Source organism: Mirounga angustirostris, unplaced genomic scaffold, assembly GCF_029215605.1.
Source record: "Mirounga angustirostris isolate CCGP_5_RB_7025 unplaced genomic scaffold, mMirAng1.0.hap1 SCAF_10, whole genome shotgun sequence".
Classification (NCBI taxonomy): Eukaryota; Metazoa; Chordata; class Mammalia; order Carnivora; family Phocidae; genus Mirounga; species Mirounga angustirostris.
Genome location: NW_026991718.1, coordinates 133927727 through 133952262, shown reverse-complemented (window position 1 = coordinate 133952262; position 24536 = coordinate 133927727). Strand labels below are relative to the sequence as shown.

General features: G+C 46.3%; 1 protein-coding gene across 2 annotated transcripts in view; it reads right to left on the bottom strand.

The window, feature by feature from the left end:
- Positions 1-1302: 1302 nt before the first annotated feature.
- The window catches only part of VAPB (VAMP associated protein B and C), a 58868-nt gene continuing 35634 nt past the window's right edge, over positions 1303-24536 (bottom strand). Inside the window, exons 3-6 of one of the 2 annotated variants that reach the window (XM_045886005.3) lie at positions 16819-16922; positions 13343-13423; positions 11223-11399; positions 1303-8472 (exon numbers count right to left, since the gene is read on the bottom strand). In XM_045886005.3, the coding sequence (XP_045741961.1) occupies positions 8314-8472; positions 11223-11399; positions 13343-13423; positions 16819-16922 (521 nt within the window). In that variant the 3' untranslated portion in view covers positions 1303-8313. The remainder of the gene's footprint in view (positions 8473-11222; positions 11400-13342; positions 13424-16818; positions 16923-24536) is intronic. The other variant, XM_064573399.1, reaches the window with a different exon arrangement.

The window sequence follows — 24536 nt, the reverse complement described above, 5'->3', positions numbered from 1 at the left end:
GAGAGCTTGATCAGCTGGCAGTACAGCGTTATTTATCGCCCCCGCCCAATCCATTTCTATACCCTCTGTGGCAAGTGGTTTTCCCAGGAGTAAAATACCGTACGTTCCTATTTCCACATTCATAAATGTACCCCTTTTAGAACTGCATTTCTGCTGTTCTACCACTGGCCCTTCCCGCGGTTAAGACTCCCCTTCCTCTGAACTTCCATCATTCTACATCTTCCGTGTGCGTTCAAACGACCTTTACACGTACAAGCTGCTCAACCTCATGCAAAGAAATGTGGACTGAAACCAAGAAACTGTGCGCCCTTTCCAGATGAGCAGAGAAATGCAAAAATCAGCCATGGCAATGTGCTACCCTGGGCGGGGGGGGGGGGGGGGGGGGGGGGAGACAGGAGCTCGCATGTCCTCCACGGAAGCCGGTGGGGAAGTCACGGGGCAAAACTTAAAATGCAGGCACCCTTTGACTCAGCCATTTCTCCCCGAGGAACTGTGCCCTATTATTCCCGCTCGTGTGCAGGGGTGTTGCTGTAGCTGTTTGTAGCAGCCAAGACCAGAAACGGGTGAAGTGCACCTCCGTGGAGGGCTGGTTAAGTCAATTACGGGCACATCACAAAGGAAAATGACAGAGCCATTAAGAAAATGTGTGTGGACGTGAAATGATCTCTGACATATTACAAAGTCAAAAAACACGACAGCGGGCTGTGTGTGCCATCTGCATGTAAGGAAACGCGGGGCTGTGCGCGCTCGAACACATGTGCAGAGAGGGTCTCGGGAAATGGGGCATTCAGGAGTCTCTGGAGAAGGGCGAGGGTCTGGGCCTGGGGCAGGGGGGTCTTTTGGACTGGTGTCAAGTCTTAATGTTTGCTTGTGTTACTTTTTCAAAAGAAGTTAAAATGTTGTCATTAACGTTTTGAAAAGATGACACTGTAAGTAGGAGAACTGTCCAGCACAGCTTAAAGACAGGCCGGCGCACCTTGCAGACCTGGAAGCAAGCTCCACCAGCCAGGACTCTGTCAGTGACAAATCCTCCCCACCCCCACCCCTCAGGAAAGTACAGGAATGCGTGCCTGGCCCCCACACTGGGCAAAAGTTTCCTCATCAGTAAAGTGAGGAAGCTGACCTAAGTCATTCCTTACGTCTGTTTCCGTCAGAGAAGATATCTATGATTTTTCATTTTCAACCGATTTTATGTTCCTGAGAATCAGGGGCAGAGCAAAACAATGGGTACTGCTGTGTTCCCTAAAGCATATCCAAATGCTCTTAAGCCATCCGTTCAAAAAATTTTACACTGAAGCATCCTTTAAATATATTCAGAGCACAGAATTTATTGAACAGAATACGGAGACAGCTAGTACAAAAGTTTATGCCTTGGCAGGGCGGGCTTCATCAGGCCGACACGGCGGAACATGTTGAGAACACGCTTTGAATGGCTCTTTCAATCTGGACACTGCAGAGATACATCTCCTTCCCTCCGGGAAATGTAAAGTCAGCCATAAAACCATGAATTTATTACATATCAGATAACCAGAACGGATGATGGTAAAGAGTCCTTTCCTGCACCAACTTTTTAAATGAATTCTGTCAAAACAGGAAATACAACTTAAAATACAGAAAAGAAAAATTATTAAAACAATAGCATTCTAAGACATCTCTTAAAAGACTCAATCCCCAAATGTTAATGTACATTGAAGTCAGAATAAAAACACACACCACAAACTGCAGAGATTTTTTTTTTTTCCCCAAGACAGGGAGAAAGCTTAAGCAGAGGGGGACAGCGCGCACCATTGAAATGACTTCTTTACTCACAAAGGAGAGAGGACGTTAAGGAAACATTTAAATAGATCATTCTGAGTTTCTTATAGGAAGTTCCAAATGGCAGCAGTTTATAAATTCTTAAAAAAGGAAATGCTAGCAGCAGAAATGAGAACCAAATGTACTTTGCAGTCTGCTCTCTACATATAAGCTTGAATCACTTTACTGAGGCTGCTTACGAATGAAACGCACAAAAACAAATCACTCCTGTTGATTAATTCCTCAGCATCTCCTGCAGTATCTAACATATTACAGAAGGTAAACTGATAAATGTTTGCTAAATGCGCGAACGCTGGAGGCAAGCAGTTCTTGTACACATGGTCTCAGGATTACAGACAATAAATTCTGACCTCTGAATCCAACTAGAAGAGTCAAGGGAAAAACCTCGTTTTAAATGAATGCCGCAGTGGAGGGTCACAGCTGAATGTAGTTGGCTTCTAAAGTACAAAAGAAAGATGGGAATGCAGGCGTCAGTTTCCTACAAAGAACCAGACCTTTTCGTATCACATGAAAAACCATTGAGTTGACGTGAGAAACATGCATGCTAGTCTATCATTGTTTTAAGTCACAAAAAGCTATGCATTCTTGTTAGCACTAAGCCTTAATGAAACTGTGCTGAGCTATCAGATTTGTCTACCCTAGTTGGCATGTACTGAAGAGAATCAAAAAGTTAATGGGACCCTGTTCCGCTGGGGTCGGCCGCGGCGCTGGGCAGGAGTGGGGCCACTCTCCCAGCGTCCATCAGGATGCAGTGAGCGCACAGCAGTCCTGCACCCACGTCCATTAGCCGAATGATTAAATATACATCAGCCCTGTGGTATAATAAAGTAATTCTAATAGGGCATTGTCACAGGATCAATGTTTCCTGGTCTAAAAATAAACATTAGCATTTATCTAGCGGCAGAAAACTATTATCCCATGGTACTGTTTTATTCAACTGACATCTTTTAATCAAAGCAATCCATATTGTGGCAACATTCCAAGGTATCATGATTGCAAATATCTACGGCAAGTTAGGTAATAGCTATGCTTTTGTTGCTAGCTTTTTCTTCCTCTTCTATGGAGTCGATACAGACATTTTCTAATGAATTAATTCCATTAGGAAAAAAATCTGAAGTAATTATATTACTCGAGACAACCTCTCATCTACCTCCACGGGTTTCACTTGTAACTATTATACACAACCGTTCGTGTGTGTTCATGTCTTCTAAATTTCCCCAAATACCCCTGTAATGAAAATAAAACAAAACCTTATTTTTCAGTGGCATAGATGACGTCGCTAACACCCCGTGGAGGGAGGTTTGGATTCCTCCGCAGGGGGTTGGCGGGGCGTGGGGTGGGGAGGCTCGTGCACCCCAACTGACATTCTTTGGGGTCGACCCTGTGGACTAAGTGTGTGGCAGATGGGACTCGAGCGTAGGAGCGAGAGGGCTGGGAGTCTCGCTGGAGGCCCGTTTTCACAGCCTCCCAAGCCCGCCTCTGGGCTGCCGCCCCTTACCAGGGTCTGCTGGGACTTGCTCCCTTCCATGATCTCTGCGAGAAGTGCAGCGCTAATTCGGGGAGAGGTCTGAGCCTAGCAGCTTGGCTGTTCTTAAACCACGGCAGGCCGCTTCAGTGATACCAATTTTAATGACCTGCCCTCGCTTCACATTTAATTTATAAGTTACATAAAGCCCCACAGAAAGCATCCCTGTCACTGCCTTGCTGAGACAGACTGGGCATTTTCTTTCCACAGCCCCCAAAATTCATTCCCCGCGAGCATCAGGCAGAGATCTTCAGGTAACCAGAAAATGGAAAACGCAGTTTCTTCGCTGTCTGAAGTGTATTTGGTTTCAAAAAGAAAAATAAAAAAGCATCTCAATGAGCGTCTGGATTCTGTCCGCTTCATCTTTAGAATAACTGCATGAGGTATGAAGGCAAACACATAAAAGGGGAACAAGCGGTCCAAGTGGCTGAGACTGCGAGTTCACTCACCAGAGCCTTCACACTGCTGAGTGGGAATGCGGTCCAGACCCTGTCTTAGCCATCCCAGCCTCACCACTGGCTTCTCAGAGACCGACTTCGTTCCGAATGAGAGGCTCTAAGAAGTTGCTCAGTGTTACCTCTTGGAGACTTCATTTCCTCATGTGCGAAACGGAGCCCTCACCCCCCCATCCCACCCCCACTGGGTCACAGCTGTTTGAGCGAACGTTCTGGAAGTGCTCTGCACAAGGCAGAGGGAGCACCGGAACAACAGCGACTTTCCCTAAAAGGCTGCTGTGAAAGCAGCTCTGTCTGAGGAAGGTTAAAAAAGAAAACAAGACTTCCACAAACCCAACCACGTCAGGGAAACCCCAAGGGGCCCCACTCGACGTGCTGCACGTGTGGTCCCCGAGCTGCCTTCAAGCATGGGTAATCACAGGCCTTAGCAGATCTGTGTGCAGGACTGACTCCTCAGGGGACTTTCTAAGAACAGGTCCCTTTCTGCTGATCTTTGAAAGCATTCACACCCAGCAACAGCAAACACGCCCACGCTTAACTGAGAGAGGACTCCTCGGAGTGGTCACTCTGGAGAACTCCGGAGTTGGACCTAGTTCTGCTCCTCCTCTAACCAGACGCACTCCATGGACCGGGGCAGGGGAGGCTGCCCTGGACCCCGGGGCCCCGTGAGGCGCCCTCAGTGAGCTGCCATCGCCAGCAGGGGGCGCAGCGGCCTCTTCACCTGAGGAAGGCTGGCAGTCCAGTGCTCAAGGTGACCAGGACACCCAAGTCCCATCTCTCTCATTTTTTTCTTTCAAACTAAGAATTTCACAAACCATAACAAGAAACTTGTAAATGGTCCAGTTTAGAGAAGAGACTGAAAATGACAAACGGTATTGTATTTTGGCATGGATTTCTGAGTTTGCAAAAATAAAGATCTGTGTGTGCAAAAAATATAGGCACCATTTGAAAAATGTTAAGCTACTTACATATGGTACATGGTCTACACACACACACACACACACACACACAGTTTGTTTTCAAATTAATTTGAAAGGCTATTTAGCTCTGAGCTATCACTGCATTCAGTTATATCTGACCCAACACAGCCTGCAAGTCCACACTGATATCTCTGGATAGCAGTTCTGTTCCTGGGATTTGTTTGAAAGCGTTTAGGTTTTCACGGATCACTGGAGGTTCCTCATTTTTCCCCCTTCTGTGTTATGTAGGTATAAGCCGTCTCTCTAGGCATAAACTGTCCACTGGTAAAAATCAATTTTGATTTTATCAGTATTTATTACTGCTGGTGCCAGCAATTTAGAAGACTAGAGCGGGAAAACATGCAAACTAGGAGAAGGAAAAAAAAACTAAAGCCAGGTCCTCATACCTACAAACAATACAGCCTGCTGTCTTTAAGAAGTATTTTGTATTGTGTGGAGGGAGCTTAAATTATCAATTTAAAAATTCAATCAATAAAAATTTGCAGGACTCTTATTGCTTACATCTCTTATGTATTGGTGGGCTCGGTGGCAGATTTCTAAAACAAAGGCACTGCTCTGGGAGGTGCTGTAAAGCAGTGCCCGGGGCAGCAGGCGGGAGGGAGGGTGGCCTGGCCGCTGCCGGCTTAGGGCTCGGGCCGGCCTGCGCCCTTGCCAGTCAGCCCTGCTCGGGCCAGGCCAGTTTATTCTGATTACTTGACTCTCTTCCTCTTGCTTGGGACAGGCCAGGCCACAGGAAGGGACCACACATCTACCTCTCTGCCTGACCCTCATGCTTCCTCAACCGTCATTCCAAGAAAGACACTCAAAAGGTGCGTACTTCTCCGGTTTGAGACCTCGAGTGTTTGTGGCTCTTCAAACGGTCCCTGACCCTTAGCAGTGCTTTGTGCGTACACACTCGGCCTCTCCTAGCACACTCTTTACTCCTGGATGATTTACATAATATCCAATCTCCCCACCATCACCTTCCCTCTCTCCCTGGGAAGCTCCCTTCTTCTGCTCAGTCAAAAAGCCCCATAAACTAACATGCGTTCACCGAATCTTAACCTCGAAAGGAGAGAGCTTACAGGATGATTAGTTAGAAAGAAGACAACTCTGGATTTTAAATTCTGATTTTCAGCTACAAACAAAAGGCCCACATCTCCTGAGAAGCTGAATGCCGTCTCCTGCATATACACAAAACGGGAAGTCACTGCCAAGTCTGAGAACAGAACAGATATCCGAGGCACTCTTTTTAAGAACTCAGCCACCCCAGTGCAAGTGCGGGCAAGCTCCAGCCTCATATGCCAAATCCCGCCAGCTGTTTCTGTGAATCAAGTTTTATGGGAACATACAGCCACACCCCTTGAGAAAAAGTCTGCAGAGCTCCACTCCACAGAAATGGGACTGTGCCGCACTCCAGGAACAGTCTGAGACCCTTCTGAGTGAGCCCGGTCCTTTCGAGGCCATGAGGGGCTGGAGGCTGTCAAGAATGGTTCGCTGCAGCTACCACATTTGGACAGACTGTAGCCCACTTACAGAAAATTAATGGCAGAAGGCACAGTCTTTTCACCCCATTCCATAAGTCCCTGGATCCACGTGGACAAGATAATACTGGAGACTCACTTCTACTCGGGCAGCCCTCCCTGTGCGCGCACTCAACACCATCTGAGCACCAGGTGTGTGGCTGTGAACTAGGTCTGCTCCATGTTCCCTGCAAGCACTCGGGATACAGTAACTTCTCATGAAGACAGAAGCTATTTACTTAGACCGCAGATGCCCAGCTCCCAGTCTCTAGGTCCCTGACCAGATCCTCAGGGCCAGAACCAAGGCCCTTCCGCCCCAGCCAAGCTCAGGAGGAACGTGACTCACACGGATAACTTCTAAGAACTGTCTTCCTTTTGATGAATCTGTCTTTTCAAACCCACCCACTCCCTGGCGCCATGCTCAGCATGCTTATCTCTCATCTTTTCTGCACGGCTCCTTGACCCAGAGGAGAGATTTCTTTCTACTGAGGGGCAAAGCAATGGAAGAGCAAGGGTGACCAGCTGCTTAAGATTTTCAGCAGTTTTATTTTTATACTCTCAGTTGAAGCCAACAACAAATACACACACACACACACACACACGAGATATATATATAGATATATATATTCAAATCATTAAACATACGTATTTCTCATCGATAGGGCTCATTTTAGAACTAACCTTCCAATAACAAAATAATAATGAGGATCATAATAATTTCCCCCGTATAGCAAGTGTGACAAAATGACAAAAGAACTCTTAATTCTGGGGCTTTATTTTAATTTTTTTTTCTTTTTAAGATGCTACATAGTCAAACAGAACTGGATTGGTCTTTTATGGCATAAAATTAATTTACAGTCAAATCTCAATCGCTACTTGACGATTATCTGAAGAGCCTCCCCACCCCCCGGCCCCACCCCGCTGGCTCCGTCTGCCGCCCCAGTCCGAGCGAGGGCCACGCAGGAAAGGTCAGGACCAGGCTAGGGGCACGTGTGCTGGAAGTATGCGTGGTGGCAGAGGGGCACTGAAGGAACAAAACGGAAGATCAGCTAGTCTTCGCCATTCAAAAGGAACAGAGTTGACTGTTGCTACTAAGAACTTCCCTCTCTGACGGTTGTTACTTATTTACACAGAGAAACACCTCCTGGCAGCAATTGTCCAACATTCAAACAAACCACACCTCCATGTGTACGTAGAGCCCAGAACCTCTGGAGAGACAGGAGCCCTCAGCTCTCCAGCAGCAGTGCCAGCCTCACCCCCTGGCATTAGGCCACAGCATTAATTATAATCTTGTGGCAATAAGGAAACATGAGATGAGATACATTAAATAAGTTAAATATGCATTAAACATCTCTGAGTAACAATTCAATCTCACTACATGAACGGACAGTAATTTAGCTTGGTCCCTTTAAGAGAACAAAGCATTGACTTTCATTTCCAAAGTGTTGGGTCAGTCGCTGAGCACCGCCCCCCGCCCCCCACGGGCAGACCCGACACCGCCACAGCACAACGCCGCTGGCTTCCGACCTCGTTCATCGTTCCCAAGGAACCGACGGCCAGGCCCAGGGCAGACCATGGAGCAGCAGGCCGGGGGTGAGCAGGCAGGGGGGTGCTACGTGGAGGGGATGGCCCTCCCCGCCACACTGGGCTCCGCTCCCCAAGGGCCAGCACCAACAGGCAGGAAGAGGGTCTTGTTCTGAGAGGTAATCAACCCAGCCACATGTACCAAGGCTACAAATGTCTAAAGTGACACAACATGCCATTACGATTTAATCACGGTTTCCCTTGTCATTAATAAAGACCATTCTTTTCCCCCCAATCATTTACTATACATTTTTCACTTTCTAAAAGATTGTTACGTTATAATTGTGTGTGTGTGTGCACGTGTGTGCACGCGCAGGGAAGGGGTAATTTAAAGGCAAGACCTGTGAGATGTCATCACACATTAACTTCTTTTTACACATGGTTATGATAAATTCAAACCCCATGGTATGGCGGGCCCATCAATCCAGCGTGCCGCCCTTTGCCTGCCGCCCCTACAAGGCGATCTTCCCTACGATCACGCCAACGATGAAGAACAAAACCACCAGCGCGAGCAGCCGGGCACTGAGGCCCTCGTCCTTCCCGGCCGCAGCTACCACGGGAACAGGGTTGTTGCTCTGTGCTGTCTTCCTCATCCGAAGCCCATCTTCTTCCTACGGGAGCAAGCGCACATTTCAAAGACAACCCAAGGCACCAGAAGGAGAAGTCAACTGTCCGGCTTCATCAGTGTGGGCTTGTAAGCAGACTTGAATCACATAGTGTGGGCCAGCCTCCTCATTTTTCAAAGGGAGAAACTGAATCCCACGGAGAAGGCCCCGGCTTGAGGCCACTGAGAAAACACTGCCAGAAGCCCCTCTTTGCCTTCACCCACGCACACGATGCTGCTAGCCACCTTTTCATACCACACATCTAAGCAGGCGGGCCTCGGTTCCCCATCACTTACAGAAAAAAAGCCCCTGAGAGTGTCAGCCAGGCCCTTTGCACCCTGGGACCATCCGCCTCTCTGGCCATGCCTCCCGCCGCTCTCCTACATCAGACTCCAACCCGCTCTGTCTTCCTTTCCTCTACTGAGCAGGCTTCCCTAACCAAGGCACAGGTTTTGAAATGATAGACACTTCCCAAAGCGCAAACATAAAAATCACAAGAAACTACGAAGTGGGGGGCCCTGAAGCTTTCAAATGCAGAGCTCTGTATTGATGAGTTACATGTAGACTGCTAGATAGAAGACATGATATGTGGCATATTAAAATGTCACTGAATCTGACAGAGGCATCTCCGATATTTTCTACTTAATGCATGGAATAGAAACTTTTTCCTCCTTTACTGATCCCAAGGCCAAGTCCATACTCCTCAACAGGGCATGCAGCAAGGCCTCTCTACTTGGGCTCAGGTGCATCTCTGGCTAATTGCCCCATCTCCTCATCCCCAAACTAGCCAGTCCTGGAGACAACAGGCAGCTAGTCCATCGAGCTGAGTCTCCGCGGCATTTGTGGTCCTCTCTGTGGGGCCACTCATCACTCGGGTCGTCAGTATTTGCGTCCCCAGCTACCCTGGTCAGCAGGGAGCTCTTCCATGGCTGGGATAGCTCATGCTTGCACCCACAGTGCCGGGTACATGGGAGAGCCTCAGAAAATGTGTTGGCCAAAGGGAAGAATGAAACAACACAAAACAAGAAATCAGTGTTTGGCAGGATAAAGAATCTTCTAACGTCAAGATTCGTCTGATAATATTTTAAAGATATTCTGCTCATGGGGCATGGCCAATATCACTGCAGAGTGATAAATGACTGGTGTTATTCGATTAACTTCAAAAAAAAAAATGGGCACAGCAAAATACAGCATTTATTTTATTGGGTTTATATAGAAGCTATTTCTACCTATTTATCACTTTAAATGGCACAGGACTCTGTTTCTGAAGAGAAATACGCTCAAGGAGAAGCTTTAGGCGTATCTTAGATTTTTAGCCAAAAAGTAAAATGCCAGCTTCATAATTTACTCCATACTAAAAGAAGTTGCTGAAGGAGGCAAATCAAGATTACGCAAAGAAAGAAGATGATGCCATTCTCCAGACAGTCAGTTCTCCTGTATCTACGGCACGGTCACAATAAAAGAAGTCATCAACTGAACGGTATGTATTTACTGCGTGTGTCTGGTGCCGTGGTGGTTAAAGAGCGGATGCCAAGGGCGGGTGAGTGGTATGATCGAGAAGGGACTAGACCGGTCTCAGATTTAAGCTGCAACAGAAGTTCCTACGACCAGATGTTCAGAAACATTCTCATCAAGACCTTGTCTGAAACAGACAGACTTTTAAAGCTGGAAGGGGCCTTAGATATGTTCTGCGAGTGGAGGCCCAGGAGATGTTGTGACCACGACAGACTGCGAGCTAGTCAAGCGTGCGCCGTCACTAGCACAACTCAGGCCGCCAAGGCCAAACGAGGTGCGCCCCACCTCCCTTCACCACCCAGCGCAGCCCGACCTTCTAACGCCAAGGCCAACCACCTCGTCAACACCCACAAGCTGGAGACTCAGGCTTCTCCTTCTACAATCTCCACCTGTCTACTATGACAACTTTCCATCTCCAATCTCATCACCGTGTGAACAGTTTGAGGAGACCCTACTGCCCAGACCCACCTAGAATCTTCAAAAATGACAATTATGCCTATATTAAAAGAGTACCTATTTACCCTCCTAAAGAAAGATTCTCACCCACTGGGGATGGAGCAGGGTTATAACCACTGCTGTTTTGTGTTTAGTCTCAGAGTCTGTCTTCGGTTGACACTAACGGGAGGGCGAGAGAGGCTTGGTTTCCTTACAAGAGGACGAGAGTCTGCAGGCTGAGGCAGGAGAATGGAATGGATGTGGACTCGGAGGCACAAAGCCTGGGTTCAATTCTCCCTGGAAGTGTGACCTCAGGCAAGTCACTTAACCTCTCTGTTTCTCAGTCTCCTCCATCTGTAAACTGGGGATGGTAACAATCCCTACTTCATAGAAGGTTTAGAAGATTAAAGAAATTATAACATGTCAAGTACAAGGGACCAAGAATTTAAATAGCTGAGAAACTTCTGCTCAGGGACACTGGATAATTAGGGGGGAGGGGGGAATGTGTCAGAGCTCTTTTGAGAACCTGATGAAAGCCATAGAAATTTCTCCCTAGGGAAAGGATGTGTAAATACAAAACAATTCTACAAATGCAGGGATGTGTCAACTTCCCCACCCAAGATCACAGTGGAAAAGCCCCTGTTTTCTGTAGACTATCAGGAAATAAAACACCACTGGGGCGCCAGGCTGGCTCAGTCGGTAGAGCATGTGACTCTTAATCTTGGGGTTGTGAGTTCGAGCCCCACGTTGGGCATGGAGGTTACTTAAATAAAATCTTAAAGGAAAAAAAAAGAAGATGCCATTACCTTGAATTGCTTGTTCTCCTCCCGGAGCCTCTGCACTTCTCCCTGCAGCCTCTTACACTCTTCCATCACCTTCTTAACTTCAGTGTCATCCAAAGAAGAACTCAGAGCTTTAGACACCGTTGGTGTTTCTGTCTTTGATGCAGTTGTGGGTATAATTTTATTTATTTCTACATCATGCTGTTCAGAAATAAATGAAAGCCCAAGTGTCACCAACTATGTAATAAAGGACTTTTTTATGCAAAGTAAAGTAGTTCTCAGAAAACACCACACGTGGTAGCGTTTCATCCACACTGTAAAATGTCACATTTATTTTAAAAATGGATCACTTTATCTAGTATCTTAATAATCTAAAGCAACTGGGCCCCAGAAATTATGGATAAGGACAAATAATGAAGTTCGGCTGAGACTAATACTTCAAAGGAAGAGGAAAAGGGCTGTGCATACTGCACTATCAAATTCCTGCCATGCAAAAATTAGCATATCGTAATCGTGCAAGCTCAGGAGTTATTAGCCACAAATTACTGTCACCAGGAAGACCTCAACATCCCCAGGACGGGCCCGGACGGGGGAGGTGGGAAGTCAGGGAGGACGTTACACAGAGAGCGATTTATTTCACGAACTCAGGACTTCGAAGCTGGGTTGAAGGTGAAACTAGCTCAGTGTCCGCAATATTTCAATCGAGGGAAGCTGCACATCCCCACTTCCCTGCCGAGACAGTTATGACGGTCTCTGGAGAGTGACTGGGGAGGAGCCGGTGCCAGGGAGGGCATGGAGGTGGTCAGGTGTGCCGGGGATCACTGCCCTAGGGGTTCTGTGCAGCACACCGAAAACGACCGACTCTCCCTTCTGCACTCTCGAGCTTAACCCTTCATTTTCCAGGTGAGAAGAGGGGAGCCCTGCAAAGGGCAAGGCCCCCATCTACAAAGCTCGTACAGCACAGAGCCAGGAGCAGAACAGGAGGTCTCACAAGTTCCCAAACCGACCTTCCCGGGACAAAATGTGCAATGGGAAGAGACAAACATCAACAACAACAAAAAACCTATTACCCACTCCAAGAAATAGGGTAACGATGGTGGTCAGTCGCTGAGCAGGAAGAAACTACTAAGAAGCGGTGGCACAGATCAACAGCATTCCTGCAGATCGCTATGGACAATGTTCACGGAATGTGGGCGTTTCGATTTCCCAACTCAAGCTATTAACAGCCAGGGTAGTAGAATATTCTGCAAGGTGTTTTTTAATACAATTTAAGTTCTTCTAAGTTGAAGGAAGGTCCAAATCAGCATTTCAGATAGAGTCTGCTCTCCCAACTGGTCACGAGCAAGGGCCATGAGAGGTCTGTCCCTTGGTTTCATGGAGAAAAGCAAGCTGACAGCTTGGAGGCAGCTAGTCCTTTCCCTCACCCCCTCAGGCAGCACAGGGGGCAACTCCCAACAGGAGGCAATTCCGCCCCCACCAGCGCACACTGGGCAATGTCTGGAGACATTTTTGGTTGTCACACGAGAGGGGTGATGACTGGTATCTAGTGAGGAGAGGCCAGGGATGCTGCTAAACATCCTACATGGCCCAAAACAGCCCCCATGGCAGAGAATGATCCAGCCCTGATGTTAATAGTGCTGAGGCTGAGAAACCCTAATCTAAAAGCAGGTCTGACTAAAGAGGCAGGAGGGTTAAGGGGGTGGTGAGGTGGTGTTAGGGGAAAGTGCAGACAGGGAGACCTAAGACAGCAGTCTGTGAAACAACAGAACCCGAGAGCTTACCACCTGTCCATCAAGCACCATGATAAACGGCAAATTATTCCCTGTTGTAGACTTACCCACTCTTTACAGCAACCTATAACTTTGCCAAGTCAAAGAAGCTCTTTAGGATTTATGACATTTCAACAGCCAACAGGTTGCACTTTTCAAGAAAAAAAATTGTTTCAATTAGTTGTCTTTCTGCAAGTCTCTCAAAGGCTGATTTCATGAAGGCCCACTTATTTGTTGACTTCAGCTTATTTTTTTCATCAGACTTCAGAAAAAGGAAAATAATTTGCCAACTTAAATCTTGGTTTTGCAGGAGATGGTATGCAAATGAGAATCACCTTGCAACATTCAATTATTGTTAACTATAAACATACTTACTGGTTTATCATTTTCTGCTGGCAATTCAAACACACATCTAAGTTTTGAATCCATAAGGTCTTCTGGTTTTGCCTCCTTCCACTAAAACAATTTAAATTTAATAATCAGGATATTATAAAGCTGCTGGAAGAATAATTTTCTTCCTATAACTGACAATTTCAAAAAAATATTCTTAATGAGAAAGCCCTGATGTATATCAAATAAAGGACTTACGTCTGCTAAGATTTCAATATTTTTAACATGACAAGATTAAATACACTAGCTTTCCTGAATATTTATTACACTTCACAAATCCCAGTCCTGCAGCCTGATTCCTCCAAGTCAACCAATGCTGCTCCTGTTGCTAGTCTGTGGGAAGCACATGGAACAGAGACAACCACCGCTGAAGGAAGAGGAATTTTCTAAATTATGTCTGAGCGGTCAGAGGTAACTTTGGCTCTCCTTAGGAAAATAAAATTTACTTTGCAGGGTACATCCTTCTTAAAGTAAGCGTATACTACCTGGGAGTGGTTTTAGAACCACGCTGCCAACTACCAATAGGGCACATTTATGAGCAAGCCATTGTCTGGGCCAACCCCCACTCCCTCCAGCCCGCGGGTGGGGACGACTTCCTGGCTAAATCCATGCTCTGGGATTGTACTCCTGGCTTAATCCTCCTCCTTTGGGCAGTGGAGGGCAGGAATCCCAGGGTATGCTGAGAACTGCAGACCAGCGTAGCAAGAAGGTTACAATACGGAAAAAAGAACAAACTCTCCACCCTCGCCCCAGGACCATGCAGGAGGCAGCTAGCGCAACACAAGTACCAAGAGCCAAAAATAGGAAACCATCTATATGTCGAACAATAGGAACTGCCAAATAAATCATGGCAGATCCATTCAGTGGAACAGCATGCCATTCAAATGATACTGAAGACTACACAGAGAAAATTCACAGAATCATAGTGAAGAAGCTACAGGCAATAGTCTAGTCTGTTCCTCTGTACACACACACACACACACACACACACACACACACACACGAGCATACGGGTGCCTGTGTCAAAAGAGCGTCAAGCAAGGATCATCACTGGACACTAAAACCACCAGGTGAGACTGCTGATGAGCAGGATATTCACATGATCTCCAAGCATCCAGGATTACTCAAGAGTATCACAGATTACCTATTAACCACAAGGGGCAATTGTGCCTTGACACTGGGAAGTTGGCAGTCACCATCGTAACCAAGTAATCCAACTGAGCATCACCAATAGAGGGACGACCCAGTATTAAATGCCTTCTGATATGATGCATACAATGACATTACTTATGGAATATTCTTGCCAAAAAACATTTAACCTTAATTTAATCATGAGGAAATAACTGGACAATCCCAGAACTGGCCTGGACTCAAAAAATTCAAAGTCACGAAAAACAAAAAAGGTTGAGGGAATTGGACTCTACTAGAGTAACAACAACTAACGGCCATTTTGGAGCAATTGGAAAATGCTGCGTATAGGTTTCTCTGTTAGATAACATGATTGGATTAATGTCAACTTTCTCAGCTATGAGGACAGTGCTGTGACTATGTGAGACACTGTCCTTGTTCTGAAGTGTGTAGGAGTGGAGTGTCATGAAGTCTGCGTCTTACAGTCAAGTGGTTCGGCAAAAAAAAGAAAGTTTATAACAGAAATGAGGCCAATGTGGCAAAGTGTTAAATGGTGAATCTAGGTAAAGGTTATAGGAGTAGTCACTGTACAATTTTTTTCCGCCTTCTGTATATCAAAATACAAAAAATATAGTTTAAAATAAAGAAATAGCACAAAGCTCTCCATAACAGTGGTTAGATCTAGGGTAAATAAATTACGGGTCACTTTTAGTTTTATTTTTGCTTATTTGTGTATTTCCAAAATTTCCTACAATGTACATTCATATAAAAAAATTTAAGTGTTATAAAAATTACCATAAAAGGGAGTGAAATTCAGATTTATTGTATGTAGAGGGCCCGGACCACAAGAGCCCTCAGATACAACAGCTCCAGACACTGTGCCAGGTGCTCGACACACACAGCACACTGAATCCCACAACAATGTGTGACCTAGGTTTTTATCCCCCTTTTACAGGTGACCCAATCCTACAGAGAGTTAATGAAAACTGCCCAAGGCCACAACGTTAGTACAAGGCAGAGCTCAGCCCCACGCCCGAGATGCCCAAGCCCATGTCACTCTTGTCACTAAGCCATGCAGCAAAAGCCAAGCGAACACATTCTTAGATATTCCAAATTTTGTATTTGCCATACATTTCCTTGCTCACACAAATTAACATGAAGTATATATCATATTCTGGGAAATAAAAGAAAAAGTAGTAAATGCCTCAATAATCATTCTTATGAAAGGGGAAGCCTGCCTATTATCACTCATCTCTCTCCAACCTCAAAATACCCAGCTTACCCTCATCTCCTGCCCCAAACTTGAACATCCGCAAAGATGGTCATTTATGCTTTTCCAAGACTAACAGAAAAGGCTGAGTGGTGACACTGGAACGTGAAGGGAAGCTGTGCATAGAAAGCCCTTCACATAAAACTTTTGAAAGAGAAAAACCATAGTGCTTCATGAGCCACGGCTGACTCCCGTCTGCAGGTGCTCCTTGGGGGACCCGTCTCCCAGCTTGGGCTGGCAAGCTGGAAAGTGATGTGGGTGTTGAGGGAGCCCCACCTTCTTTTTCCCATCTGTGAGCTCAAGGACTGGCCAGTCTGTCCTAGCTGGGGCTGTGCACAATAAGGTTTATCTGTACATTGTGATTCCCGCAGACAACAGAATGCCCGCTGATTTATTCAAATGCAGAAAAAGCTTACTTTAAGGAGAATTTCCATTATAATCTTTTCCCAGAAAACCCAATAATATAGTATCACTTATTCATTTTATAAAAACAAAGTTACCTTATTTTTACCAAAATTAGAGAGAGTTAAACATGTATTTAAGCGGGGGGGGGGGGGGGAATGAGGGAAATTAGGGAGGGGGAAAAAAAATCATGCTTACCAGAACCAAGCAGAAAAACAAACCCTCAAGCGGTGGAGGACATTTAAGTATTCCACTCTCTCACATCCCTCTGGGTTCTTGGGGCAGGGGGTGTGTGTGCAAGGAGACATGGTAAGAGACATTCCCTAGACTAAGAAGGACCCTTTTCTATGGAGGATAGAAGGGGGGTTTAAAGGAAGGGAATCCTCAAACCATTCAAGACACAATCCATCAGAACAAGGAACTGCTGAAGCAAACTGAGATATAAAAGTCAGAAAAGAATAGTATTCTGGAAAGTTACATAAAATGTTAAAATCAAAGTTTAAGAAAACCCATAAACGTAGTCAAAGTACAAACCTCCTTGAAAACACCATTCCCCTTTAAAAACAATTTTGACACATTTTGAAATGCATGCACCCAAAATTTTGTACCTAATCATTTTTTTTTAATTACTAAAAAAAAGTAAGAAGCATTCAGTACTTACTACTGCTTCCATATCAGAAGTGTCAGTTGGAGCAAACATAGACTGAACCATAAACTTGTGTTTACTTTTCTCATTGGGGTCATAATCGAAAGGCTGTAACATCACTGAGAAAGAAAATATTTCATTAGGAGGGTCAGAGCTTGGTTACCAGCAGCCATTTGTTATGTTAAAACTCGTATCTCGGTTGTACAGCAGTTTACCAGGATTCTCATCTGAGCCTTACACCGCCCCAGTGAGGCCAGCAGGGCAAGGTGCCCAGCATCTTCTCCGCTTTTCAGGTCTCAAGCCTGAGATCCTGAGAAGTTGGGGGACTTGCCTAAAGTCAAACAGCAGACAGTGGCAGAGCTGGGACCTGGGCTTAGGATTCAGGTCTTCTGATTCCTAGCCCCCCGACCTTTCATGACCGCCCACCTGACACAGAGGTCCGCTACAGGTCCCACAGACAGGTAAACCAGGCGCAAATACCATATGCCTTTCTGCTCAAGACAACAGAGCGAAATGATCTCTTCAGAAAGTAAACTAGAATAATCCAAGACGTGTGACGGTTTCATTTTAGCTTTTCTTTGTCCATTTCCCATGCCAAGGTATTCAAGTATTGCTTCAAATACAATTTTGCCAATGCAATGTTAGGAAATTGTCACAACCAGCACGCTCACAGCATGGGAAAAACACCACCAGCGTACAAACCACCTCTCCTCCCCAAGAACCTAGAGGAATATCACATAAAGCCTCCCTTCCTCCCCAAGAACCCAAAGGAATCTCACATAAAGGCTCTCTCGGACAAGTCACGCCCACCACACTGAGTAGGTGCGTCCCCGTTCCTACCGGCTTCCTTAGTACCCACCACCCTTGTTAAACGGCGGCTGCTTTAAAATACGCAATGTGCGGGGCGCCTGGGTGGTTCAGTCGTTGAGCGTCTGCCTTCGGCTCAGGTCGTGATCCGGGGGTCCTGGGATCGAGCCCCGCATCGGGCTCCCTGCTCGGCGGGAAGCCTGCTTCTCCCTCTCCCACTCCCCCTGCTTGTGTTCCCTCTCTCGCTGTGTCTCTCTCTGTCAAATAAATAAAATCTTAAAAAAAAAAAAAAAAAACACGCGATGTGCTGCAAGGCTCTGGCTAAACCACACATCTGGTTAAGTTCCCTGACACACACCTTTCTCACACACGGGAAAAGCCTCCTATAGTCCTGACCAGGAGAAGCGCTAACACGGATTCGGCACCTCCCATGAGCCAGAAACCTGGCTCTGTACGTTAGGTCTATTATTACCTCATTTAAACTTTAAGAGGTAGGTACTGCTATGGAGGTTATTTTAATGCCTGTTTTCAGGTGAGCAAACTGGAGCACAGAAAGGTTAACTAAGTTGCCCGACGTCACACCACGAAGGGGAGGGATGCTCAACTGCAGGTGGCCCACCACAAAGGACTGACTCCCTGTCCTCTACCAGTTAGAGTGCTGTCCTTCTCCACCAGCACCTTTCCTGCAGGGCACTCAATCAGGGTTCTCTGGCCTCTGAGCCCCATCTTGCGGCTTCCTCCAAAGCTTCGCCATCAACTACCCCCTGCAGCAGATAAAGGGCACATATCCTAAACTGCAGTTTGTAACCCTAGTTCACATATGAAGAATCTGGGGCTAAACAAAAGTGAAGTGACTTGCTCAAAGTCAAGTGTCAGGAAGCAGCAAAACTTCAACAAAGAGCCAAGTATAGCCCAGCACCCTTCGGCCACACTGACCACTCCAACAGGAGACAGATTCACACTCTGAATTCACACTCCCCATCACATCGTATAAAAGCAAACATGATAGAGAACAGAAATGCAAATATCCCTGCCACCCATCTTGGGGATGCAGAGTTCCCTTGACCTTCGAGACAGAGAAAGTCTACTGAAATCTAACACCACACAGATTTCAATGTTTCGGTATACACAGTCACCCACGCAGTTCTGCTGCCCACACCACCCATCTGACACGCTCTCTGAGCTACAGGGGACATTACTGGGAGACTTCTTCAGGACAAAATCAATAAATCTACAAAACTTTCTTAAATTCGGGGCTTATATGGGGCACCTGGGTAGCTCAGTCGGTTGAGCGTCCAACTCTTGATTTAGCTCAGGTCATGATCTCAGGGTTGTCAGATCGAGCCCCGCGTTGGGCTCCATGCTCATGGCGGAGTCTGCTTTGCTCTCTCTCTGCCCCTCCCCCCACCACACACGAGCTCTCTCTCTAAAATAAATAAATAAATCTTTAAAAAGAAAAAATTGGAGGCTTATCCACACATGACATCAAGTCTGGATACCAATAGTGATATTCTGAGTACCCAAAATCCAAAGTGTGACCGTCAGCAGAGAAAACAAAAGGTCATTTAAAACTCAAGGCCACTCCAATTGGAATTTTACTCTTACAGGTGCAGAGACACGGTTCCCTCCCAAAAAAGCAGCTCTTGCTGGTGGCTTTGGACCTGGAACGCAACTATTGCCCCTTCTGGCACCAAGTTGGCAAGAGCTCTTCTGTGGACAGACCTGGGGCATCGTTACACACATGGGCTTGATACTTAACCCTGGGAACAAATGAGCAGACCAGCAGGTCAGCCCCACAGACTCTTCTTCTGAAAGCTAAGCTCCCGTCATGCTTTGTCTACCTCCAGGAATGCAACACGGAAAATGCACATAATAAATGAGGGGGCCAATGCCTTTGCTTGTACGATGATCTTTCTTGGGACAGACTGCCAACCTTTTTTGAAGTTAGGCCACAGTGTTCAAACTACTGTCTGATTAGTGTTCATTTTTTTTTTTTTTTTTTTAAGATTTTATTTATTGGAGAGGGTGAGAGAGCAAGCATGAGCGGGCGGGAGGGGAGCGGAGAAGGAGAAGCAGACTCCCATGGAGCAGGGAGCCGGACATGGGGCCCAATCCCAGGACCCTGGGATCAGACCTGAGCCGAAGGCAGACGCCCAACCAACTGGGCCAGCCAGGTACCCCTGGATTAATGTTCATTTTTTAAAAATTAATGTAATTAGGTTTTGAGAATCTCAGATTTCACTTGGCTGTGACAAAATCATGCCCTGGTATTTTTTTAGTATGGGAAAGAAGAAAACTTTGTCCTAGGCCACACTCAGATCTCCAGTAGCACATAAGCTCTAGGTTAAAAACTGCCTCATCCTTGAGATTTTATTTTTCCAGCCGTGAAAGGCCCCCTATAGTCCTCCACCATGGAGAGCTATGAGGCTGAATCAGAATTATCTGTAAAGAGTCCCCAGTGCTCAGGAGATGGCAGTAATCAGAAGACACTGCTAATTTTCAGAGTTGGCACTTTAGCACAAACTACACTGGGTCACACAGACAACCGACAGGTCCAGAGAACCTAAGATCCCTCCACCCACAAACAGCCTCAGAAAGGTCTGCTGTTCCCCTTGCATCCTTCCCCTCCCCCCTTCCTGGAAGCAGCGCAAGTGAGAAAAAAAGAGTCAAGAGGACTTCCTGTGGATTCCAGGCATGCGCTAAGGCGAAACCGACCCTTTCCATCTCTCCACCCTAGCCGAGTCTCCCAGTCCCCAGCACCTTCCCAACGCCCCAGGAAGGAAAGGAAAAGGACCTCAGCAGTGCTACTATGTCCTAGGCACCACAGAAGGCACGCTCTCATTGCATTATCCCGTCCAGTCCTCGCAACAGTCCACCAGAGAAGGCCGGTCTCACCAGTCTCATTCAGACCCCATGGCCAACAGATTAAAAGACGGAGCCAGAACTCCACACTGGCTTTGCTTCCAGAGTCAGATTCCACACCCAGGTTCTCAAAGCACTATCCGTGGAGCCCACAGGTACCCCAGGAGGTGATCCATAAAGTCGACAGCGTGGGCACAGTAACACCAAGACACCTGTCCCTCCGCCGGTGCCGAGCTCTGCAGTGATGGCTGGTGCAAAGCCAAGAGTAAAACTAGCAACACCTCAGCACAGGCCAGCAGAGGCTCCCACACGGCAGGGTCTCCGTGTCAGGCATCGCCACACACTTGCAGGTTTTTTTAAAAGGCCGTTTTCACTTAATAATATCCTGGAGGAAGCAATAAAAAGGATTCATTTTACTAAACTTCAACCCTTGACAACACATCTTAACACTCTGTAAGAGGAAATGCACATACACATGAAGTGCTCTGCTGTCTTGGGAAAACGGCTGTATCATGTTTAGATTGTGAGCTGAACTAGAAGCCTTCTCACCAGTTCCTAGAAAGAACAATCGACAGGAAAATGATGGTTATGCAGATCCGGGTATATGGCAGATACCTGCTCAAAAATGAATCAACTGGGCCTGTCACCTCAAGGAAAACAACTTACAGTAGTTGTTGCCAATGATAAAATCCAAGCTTTCTACCAAAAGGAGACTCTTGGGAAACATCTATCTGACATCAAGAGCCCAGTTTCCCAAATACTTGAAGACTTTTCTGATGAGATCAGTGATTTTTTTGATATTGCATCATGAAATATGTCAACACTTGGAAGATCTGCATAACTCAGCTAACATACAGTATTCCAAAACCCATTCAAAGTGCAAAAGAGACCAATGCATTTTAGTGAAACAAAGTTCAAATAGTATACTGTCATGGTTTCAAGATTCCACATTGTACTAAACTTTAAGAAAAGTGCCACTTGCCAAGTTTTGGTGTAGTATCAAAATATAATGTCCACAATTATCTGAAAAGGATACTGAAAACACTCTTCCTTTCCCCCACCACATATGTGTGGCAAAAATGGCTTCCCTTCATATACATTCATCAAAACAACACATTGTAACAGACTAAATAAATGCAAAAGCACAAAAAGAGAATCAAGCCTATCTTCTATTAAGCCAGACAATAAAGAGATTTGCAAAACATGTCAAATAATGCCAGTCTTCTCACTGAATTTTTGAAGTTATTTTTCATTAAAAATGTCACTGTTAGGGGCGCCTGGGTGGCTCAGTCGTTGAGCGTCTGCCTTTGGCTCAGGTCATGATCCCAGGGTCCTGGGATCGAGCCCCACATCGGGCTCCCTGCTTGGCGGGAAGCCTGCTTCTCCTGCCCCCTTTCCCCCTGCTTGTGTTCCCTCTCTCGCCGTGTCTCTCTCTGTCAAATAAATAAATAAAATCTTAAAAAAAAAAAAAAAGTCACTGTTAGCATGTAATTGACTTATTAATGTTATTAAGTGAATTAATACTCTTTAAATTTCTCACTTTAACTTACAGCATGATAAGTATTAATATAACCTCCAAATGAAAAGGCTCTTTGGGTCTACAATTTCGAGGAGTGTAAAGGGGTCTTGAGACCAAAAGGCTGAGAGCCCTGTTATTCTAAACAAGCTGCCTCACATGCCCCTCTAGGAGGAAAACGACCCGGTTAAACAATTCGAGTGAAGGCATCGGTGGCTTTGTGCAGTGCCTCTTGAGAGAAAGTGCAGTTTAAAAGAGAAAGCGACTGGAGTGCCCGGCTGGCTCAGTCGGTGGACGGAGCGTGCAACTCTTGATCTCCAGGTTGTAAGTTTGAGCCCCATGTTGGGTATAGAGATTACTTAAAAATAAAATCTTTAAATAGGTAAACAAATAAAAGAGAAAGCAACTTCATACAAACCAAGCCATGAGTTCCAGCATGCATCCAGGCCTTGGGTAGGGACAGAAGCACGCACGCAGGAACGCACGCGTATCCACCACTTTAGAAAGGGGTCTGGGGTTCCCTGTGCTCCTCTAACCAAAGCACCTAGCAGCTGCCTGCTCCACCTCTGCAGACGGGCGCTGACACCCACGGGCACCGCTGGATGTCACAGGGGTCATGAGCACAACTCCAGGCCTAGAGAGCTTCCTACCTACCAAGCTGCCACCGTGTAGATCAGGAAGAACAGCTAAAAGTTATCACTTACACTTAGACTTTTGAGTTCAAAAAGAATGTAAAAACACAAAGAAGTGGGTATCGGCAGCAATCAAATCACCTTACAAGAACACTGGAGACAGTCAGAAGCAGGGACTTGTGAAATATAAACAACCATGAAGCTGGCAAGTTGAAAATGTGAAACTGGGAGTGAAAATCATGGCCTGCTGGTGAACTTCCAGGAAGCTCAGGGTATTAGGTGGCCTCGGCCCTTCCCCCACGGCAGCCACTCTCCCTCCACTTGCAGCGGCAAGTGGAGAAGGTGTCTGCCCCCCATCAGCTCCCCTTTCCTCGGGGGCTCCCAACCGGCAAGCAAGAATGAAGAAGTCAAGTGGCCACCCAGACCCTGAGAGCCTTCAGAAACCCTCGCTGTGCCTCAGTATCCACATCCTGCTTAACACTGCCCCCAACTCACGTCGAAAAGTTTGTATTTCTCAGCTGCTATCATCTCATGTCCAATTCAGTTTGCTAAACCCTAGTAGCTGGAGCTTTATGAGAACATGACAGAAGAAGTGTTGTTAATCGTTTGTTCTGTCAGCTCCATACATGCAAATTGTGACAGAGATGATGTACTTTTTTCCGTGACAGGCTATAAAAGAGCTTCCCATTAACTTAATTTATTTCACTTGAATACCAGAGACCCTGATGATAAAACCCTCTTAAACGAACCATCTATCCTACTTTTAAAATGTATCTGCTGATACTACATTAAGAAGAAGCTGGTTACCAGGAGACCGCTCACCATTCACCAACATTAATGCTTTGTGATACAATGTCTGCTGTGTCACAGACTGCAGAAGTGGGGTCCTGTCAGGAAAGGGCCTCCAGGGGTCATAAAACAGTGGGTCAATAAGATCAGACTTCCTTCAAAAGAGAAGAAATGGGGCGCCTGGGTGGCTCAGTTGTTTGAGCGACTGCCTTCAGCTCAGGTCATGATCCTGGAGTCCCGGGATCGAGTCCCACATCGGGCTTCCTACTCGGCGGGGAGTCTGCTTCTCCCTCTGCTTCTCCCCCTCTCATGCTCTCTATCACTATCTCTCTCAATAAATAAATAAAAATCTTTAAAAGAGAAGAAATGCAGAATATGTGTTACTAAACACACACACACACCCCTCAGAGAAATGATGACCTCACTAAATGCAGCACAACAGCCTCCGAGAACCCACGAAAGTTACACATCACTTTTATCTGCATCATAATGTGAACAGAGCAAATGAATGAAAGTCTCACAAGCAGCAAGGCACATGCTTCATTATTTTTTTTAATCTCAGAATCTCACCTTCGAGATGTCTCTCTCCTCGTTTTACATGGCCACAATCACAGCTCAGGCCCCCACTGACATCTAGATTTCTCCAACTAGGAGCTCTTCTCCCTTCCTCCCAGTGTCTCTCCCCATCAAATCACCCTGCACAGCTCCTATAACCCGTCAATTTAATCTTCCCGACACACCCTATTCACTGTTACCATATTCCTCAGACCAAAACCCTCCTACAAAAAAAACCCTATTCCCAAGTAAAAGACAATCAGTGCAACTCTTCCCAGTCTCCTCAGCTTTCCCAGTACGGACCCATAACAGGTACACACATCTGTTGGCCACACTCCCACTCACAGGGTGTTCTGTCATTACCAAAGTCTCTTCTTATCATGTCGGTCCTACCTGGCACGTCTCTTTTGGTCTTCCTGCCCTACTCACATCTCAATACACCAACCTTCCACAACTTAACCCACCAATCTGACTTGGTAACAGGGGAGTCTCAGGGTTCAGCATGCATCAGAATCACCTGGAGTTCTTATTAAAACACAGGTGGTGGGACCCCACCCACCTCCAGAGTTTCT